General features: G+C 34.8%; 1 protein-coding gene across 1 annotated transcript; it reads right to left on the reverse strand.

The window, feature by feature from the left end:
* Positions 1 to 1,389: 1,389 nt before the first annotated feature.
* Positions 1,390 to 6,747, reverse strand: LOC142618684 (putative disease resistance protein At4g27220). Its single transcript, XM_075791671.1, has 3 exons — positions 6,472 to 6,747; positions 1,958 to 4,917; positions 1,390 to 1,725 (listed from the first exon to the last, which is right to left on the reverse strand). The coding sequence occupies exons 2-3, from the start codon at positions 4,905 to 4,907 to the stop codon at positions 1,682 to 1,684; spliced, it is 2,994 nt and encodes a 997-aa protein (XP_075647786.1). The 5' UTR covers positions 4,908 to 4,917; positions 6,472 to 6,747; the 3' UTR covers positions 1,390 to 1,681.

The following is a 6,747-nucleotide window of genomic DNA, read 5'->3' on the forward strand; positions in this document are numbered from 1 at the left end:
ACGGTCAAGACCAATGGTTAAAGGGGATGAACCCTTGAATGTCCTAGAAGCACCGATGTTGGAGAAATATCAAAGATAAAGGCTGCCACCTCCACATTAAAGACCCTGCACCTACCACCCTGGCCGCATTGATGGGGAAGTGACACCTGAACAGTGGAAGGGAAACTTCTGGTTACTATTCAAAAGCACTGAGAAAAGAAATGTCTAGGCTAAGGGGGAGATGGGGCAACACGTGTACAAAGTATCAAAAGGAGGGGTATTTAAGGAGAGACCTGGAACAGGAATGAGGACGGACTTTTTTGTAATCTAAGAGGAAAGGAAAAAAGAGAAAGAGATAATATAAGAACAACTCTCGGCTTACGTCCGAGGAGGCTGATTTACAATATTCCTTGTTGTTTTCAAGTATTTGCAATCTTTAGCTTGTCATTTAATCCTCAAACACTTCTAACCTGGGTTTCAAGCCCACACTCTACAAATTCGTATTGTTTAAGGCTCATTGGGCCTGAGCCCATAACTGTTCTTGGGGTCAGGTGCAATTGTGCACTTACAATTACCTATTTTTAATAATTAGATATTTACATTATGAGGACGTTCCGATTGATGCAAGTATAGTTAAGTTATAAAACTCTTATAGTTTGCTACACATCATGTTATACATACATGGTTACACTCGTTTTTTTGAGTTGAAATAGTGTCTCTTTAGATCAGCCTCTCCCAATATGTGTGAATTTCAAGCTTTATGAGAAATTTGTCTCTTGAGATTGTCTCATAGGATACCATCTTATTGATTAGTTACTTTTAATGTTGTAATAGGTTAATCTAATCTAATATCTATATATAACAGCAGAAGTATTTTCCTACCATAAGAGTCATGCTGCCACATAGGAAAAAATGTAACTTTCAGCCACATTTACCATTAAAAAACGATAAATTATACTATTTTACGTTGTTAAAACACCGTTTAATAGTTTCTCAGCATTAAAAAAACATAAAAAATAAAAAACTAACCAATTAAAATACAATTAAAAGGCTTGCAATACTCCCAAAAAAATAAAAATAAAAACCTTGCGATACAGAGATAAAAAGGGGAAAAAAAAAAACTTGCAATGCAGAGATAGACCACAGTCCGTTCCTGGCCAAACTTAGACCATCGGAATCGCAAGAACATAGAGAGAAAAAAAAAAATCAATCATCAGATTGTCAAAACTGGCACCGGTAATCCAGTACATTTTTCTCCATTTTTTTTAGATTTAGGTATGAAATATTACTTTTTATTGAGTTTTTTTTGTTGTACTAATAAATAATAAGAAGTGAAAAAAAAAAAATATATATATATATATATATATATATATATATAACTAAAAAAGGAACTCATTGGTCGGATGTAACTTTGCAATAAGAAATCAGCCCAAAGTGAATGGTATTTAAAATGGGTTTTATATAACATCCACAAAGACAAAGGAGTTCTTTGTCACCCACTGAACTAGAACATGGGCTCTGATTCATTAGCATTCCTAGGCACCCAATCAAAAATTACATCATCAAAACCGAAATATCCTGCAGAGTAGTTGCTATCTGCCATTTAGGCTTAGAGTTTGAATTCCTGAGGGGCTCGAAACCTTCCTATATTGCACTGTTTTTAACAGTGCAATGTATTCCAAGCGCTTCTGCCACATCCACCTCAACTTTCTGGCAAAAATCGACAGCAGCTTTCAGAACTAGTCTCTGAAAATAAAGAGCATCCCAAGTCAAGAAGGAACTCAAGTTGATAACACAACACAAAGTCAAATAATAAGCAATTAAACCAAAGGAACAAGGGATCAGCCACAAAATCATTTCATGAGTCAGCTTTGGCTTATCAAACCAAAACATCAAAAACAAACCAATTGTAAAATCAATTTTATAGGAAGAATAATTCAAGGAAGCTTAAAAGAAAAAGGTGAAGAAAGATTCATACCCATTTGGATATTCTTAAATATAACTGACGGTCGACAGAAGGGTTGAAGGACATTCTTCATATCATGATGGTCCCATTCCAGCAATTTCCACCATTCTTCCTCTGTTTCAATGTATCTTAAAGAAGGGAGAGGAGATAGCTGTCCATTAATAAGGCGCAGAGAAAGAGGTAATTTCTTAAGCTTCGGACACTTTTTTATCGAAATTTCTTCCAGATAATCACCAACTATTACATTATTGCTACTGCAGATGGTCTTCAGTTCTGGTAGAAACCATAATAACAATTTCCTCAATCGGGGGAATATGGATATGTCCACTCCTTCCTCTATTTCTTTTGCTTTTTCTTCAACTCCATCAGATGCTGAAGCTACTATTTCCTCTAATTTCTCACAGCATGCAACACTAATCTCTTCCAAGTTGCCAAGGTTTAACAGTAGCGCAGGCATGAAGAGCTTCCTTATATTTGGACATTCAGATAATGTAAATATTTTGAGATGGGAAAAGGTCCCAGGTTGGACCACCGGTATTGATGCAACTCTCTCTTCCTTAAACAGTACTTGTAAGTTATTCAAATGTTGAAGTTCTACAACCTCGAGGCTCTGAAGAGGAAAGATGTAAGAATTAGAAAGAATGTCATTTATTTCTTCACATTCCCAAATATAAATAGACTTCAGTTCTCTTGCGTATTTCAAAGATGGAGCATTGCATGAACTTCTTAAATTGTGACATTTATTAATTCTTAGAGTTTGAATGTCTTTCGGGAGCAGACTTATATTGCAATCGTTTAAGATTACAGTTTTTCCCTCGACCATCCATTTTCCAAAAAGGTCGCCTGTCCTTACTTCTCCCACGAACAATGCATAATGGCTCGGTCCTCCCTCCTCCAAGGATCTTACATATGTATTGAAGTCGTTTATGCCATAAAATTGGCCTTCAAAATGCTCTAATTTCTTCAAGCTTACAACCTCCTCTCCATTCACTTTTAAAGTTTTTGAGAACCAATCAAAGTTGAGGTACTGGAGTTGAGACATTTTGGGTAAAATCCCTGGTGGAAACTTCTTTAGATAGCGTGCATCATCAAGACAAAGAAATCTCAAATTGACCAACATTTCCAAACCATGAGGTATTTCTTCAATTCCTGATCCTGTAAGATCCAACCTCCTTAATGCTGTAAGTTTTGCTAATGAAGGCACATGCTTTAAATTTTTACACCACTTAAGCCTTAATGCAGTAAGATTCTCCAAATCAGAAACTGAATTCGGCAAAGACACAATGCTAGTTTTAGATAAATCAAGAACATTAAGTCCATGAAAATGCACAAAAAAAGAATCTGGGATACTTCTCAAAAAGAAATTATTTTGTAGCAGCAAGGTTGAAAGTTTAGGACACCTTTGTGATATATAAGGAACTTTTGATATATAGTTGTCCATCAAAGAAACCTTTACAAGATCTTTTCCCCATTTTTCTTCATCTGGAAAATCTTGTAATCCCTTCCAAGCTTCGACAATGAACTTAGGACCAGCAATCTGAAGGGCCATGTCTCTTATTAGATCATGCATCTTCACAAAATACACAGTATTAGAAAAGATATTGTAGGACCCACCTTCTAACAAGCAAGCATTTATAAGTTTATTCAACATGGTATGACCTTTATCAATCTCTACTTGCCTGCTCTTCATTCTTTCTATTACTCCCTCATCAATCAAATGTTGTATCAACTCGTATCTATCAATCTTGTAGTCTTCTGGGTATAGTGCACAATACAAAAGACAATGTTGAAGTTTCTCATCTTTTAAGCGTTTATAACTAAATTGAAGCCTCTCAAATATTGCACTATCTATATTATTAGGCCCCTTTATCGATGTCCTCAACTCTTCCAACGCATTCCTCCACTCTGAAGCATGAACAACATTTTTTAAACTTCCTGCTATCGTGATGATTGCAAGAGGCAAACAGTTACATTCTTTAACAACCTCTTTCACAATTGCTTCAAAATTGGGGGTATGCAAAATATCATAACCTACCGTATCCAAAAACAAATTCCATGACTCTTCTTCCGAAAGAAGCTCCATTTTAATATTCTCACAACTCATTTTGTTACAAACTTCAACATCTCGAGTTGTCAATACTAATTTGCATCCATTTTCTGAAGTAGGTTCTGGGATCCCTACATCCTCAAGACGAAATGCTTCCCACAAATCATCTAGGATTAGGACAAACCTATCCCTATTTTCCAATGCTAAGTTCAACTTTCCTGCCCTTGTTGTTTCATCCTTGAACTCAGAGAGATCTAAATTCAACTTGCGTGCAATTTCATTTTGTATGTTGATAACATTGAATGCCTTTGACACAGTAACCCAAATGATATAATTGAACTTGTCCGTTTCTTTTAATAGACAATTATTGATTTGTTTCATGATGGTTGTTTTACCAATTCCTCCCATACCATAAACACCGATCTTTCTAATATCTTCACCTAATAAGTGTTCCCAAATATTTTCCATTGTTCTTTTGGCTGTACTCTCTCCCACTAATATTGTAGTTGGCAATACATCTCCACGGCTTACAGGTGGATCAACTACCAAACTATCAACAAACCCACCTCTTTGATCAATCAATTCCTCCACTTCTTGTATCTTCTTGCAAGCAAGTTTTCCTATGTGCACACGAGAATACTTCATTGTGCTAGCTTCTTGTTCAATTTTTTCTATTTCCCCATCAATTGTTTCTACATTTTGGAGCCAAAGTTGAACTACTTGCTTTGGTCTCTTTCCTGGAAAAAGTTCTGCCCCCAATCTTGATTCTACATCCAACCTCCCACATTCTAATTCTTTCCGTTTCCTCTTGAGATTCTTCAGATTTTCACCAAATCCTCTATTATAATTGTAATATTCCCTAATAGGAGCCATTATCATTTTTCCAAGTTCAAGAATTGAGCCTAACATTTCCATTGGCAAGTCCCTGCATAATATATACCGATAGGGACATCAAATATTTTGTCCATGTACAAAATAAAAATAAATTATGACGGAAGAATGCATTTTAGTCCCATATTTGAACTTCCTGTCAATACAATATCCTCTAAATTCTGATTTCTAAAAGTATGTACGGTTTTTTTTTAGTGAACTCAAAAATATGTACGTTAAGTGCAGATGGGGCACATAGAGTCAAACAAGTAGTATTGATATATGATTTCTTTTTCCTTTGAAAAAATAAAATCTAGAATGCAAAAGGGAGAGGGGAAGAATGAAAGAAACATATTACCCCCTCTAATTTGGCCCATATATCAAAATTTAGTGCACATAATTTCAATTACCACATTTACGGATTTACCTAAAATTTGGACTAGAATGAAACTTTTTTTTTTCTAGATTTAATGTTTCTTCGTATGTGAGTAAGAATGATACTAGAGGTAGTACAATTTTTACTAAAGAGTAATGCTAGAGAGTAGAGATATAACAACTTTTACTACATATAACTTGCAAATTAATGTTTCTCAAAAAAAAAAAAAAAAAAAAAAAAAAGACCTTACAAATTGATATGTCCCCAATCACTGAAACACATTTCAATCATTCATTTATTAGATAGTTGAATTCCACCAATTACATGAACTATCACATCAGTTTGTTAGTTTTAAGCGAAACTATATTGTTGGTCTTTGAAGTTTATCTATCAAGCATTTTTGGTCCCTCAAGTTTTGAAAGCGCACAATTGGCCTTTCAAGTTTAAAAAACGAGTATTATTAGTCCTTCTATTAACTTTTGTTACCTAACTCATATATATTGTGTCTAACATTATTATGCAATTTTGGCCCTTTTATAACAAATCGGGGCCTTTTTTTTAGGGTGAAATCTTCGAAAAATTGGAGGCCTAGGCCTTGAGCCACCCTTGATAAGAGATTTTTTTTTTTTTTTTCTCGGGTTAAAATTATATTTTTGTTTTTATTTTGTATTTGAATAGGATTACTAGCCATATGAGCTAGATAATCAAATTAATTTTTGTGTTTTTGGGGCTATGGTTTAAGGGCTTATGAGCAATTTTATTTGGCTAAAAGCCTAAAAGGGCTTAATATCTTTGGTTCTTTTTCGCAGGAGAAAAAAGTACTAAAATTTGGTTTCTATCAGTAAGGGATAGGTGGAAGTAGGACCAAAATAGAGGGGATGGTTGGAATTTCTTTGTGCGTATATTTTATATCCAAACCAAGAAATGATAAATGATAGGATTTTAAATAAAATGGATGTAAAGTAAATCCCCATCCTTTGTGAATTTCTGTGAATTTTCCAAATTCTTCACCCAAACACAAAAGTCCCTATCATTTTATATACGCAATCAAAACTTAGTACCATGAGTTTTAGAAGACAATCTACCCCTCCCAAAAAAGAAACCCAAAAAAAAAAAAAAAAAACAAAACAAAACAAACAAACAAACAAAAAAACAAACAAACAAACAAAGACAAACTATTGGAATTTTGGAAACCAAGTGAGATGAGGGAAGTGTCAGTACAGTAGTGTATACCTGGCTTGGCTAATGACTACTCGGTGGTTCTTCAATGATATTGACTACAGGGTAAAAAGAGGTGCCAAGGAGACAACAAAGAGGCGCAGCAGCAAATCTCCACTCTAATAAACGACACCTTTTTTTTTTTTTTAGGGGGGGGGGGGTCGAGAGGAGTGAAATTCAGAGCAGAGTCAATATGTGAAGCAGAGACATTCAACGGGAAAGGAAATTTTTTTTTTTTTCTTGTTCGGATGAACGAAGGAAACTGGAAATTGGAACTGGATCTCTGTGGTC

This window comes from Castanea sativa, chromosome 12 (assembly GCF_040712315.1).
Source record: "Castanea sativa cultivar Marrone di Chiusa Pesio chromosome 12, ASM4071231v1".
Lineage (NCBI taxonomy): Eukaryota > Viridiplantae > Streptophyta > Magnoliopsida > Fagales > Fagaceae > Castanea > Castanea sativa.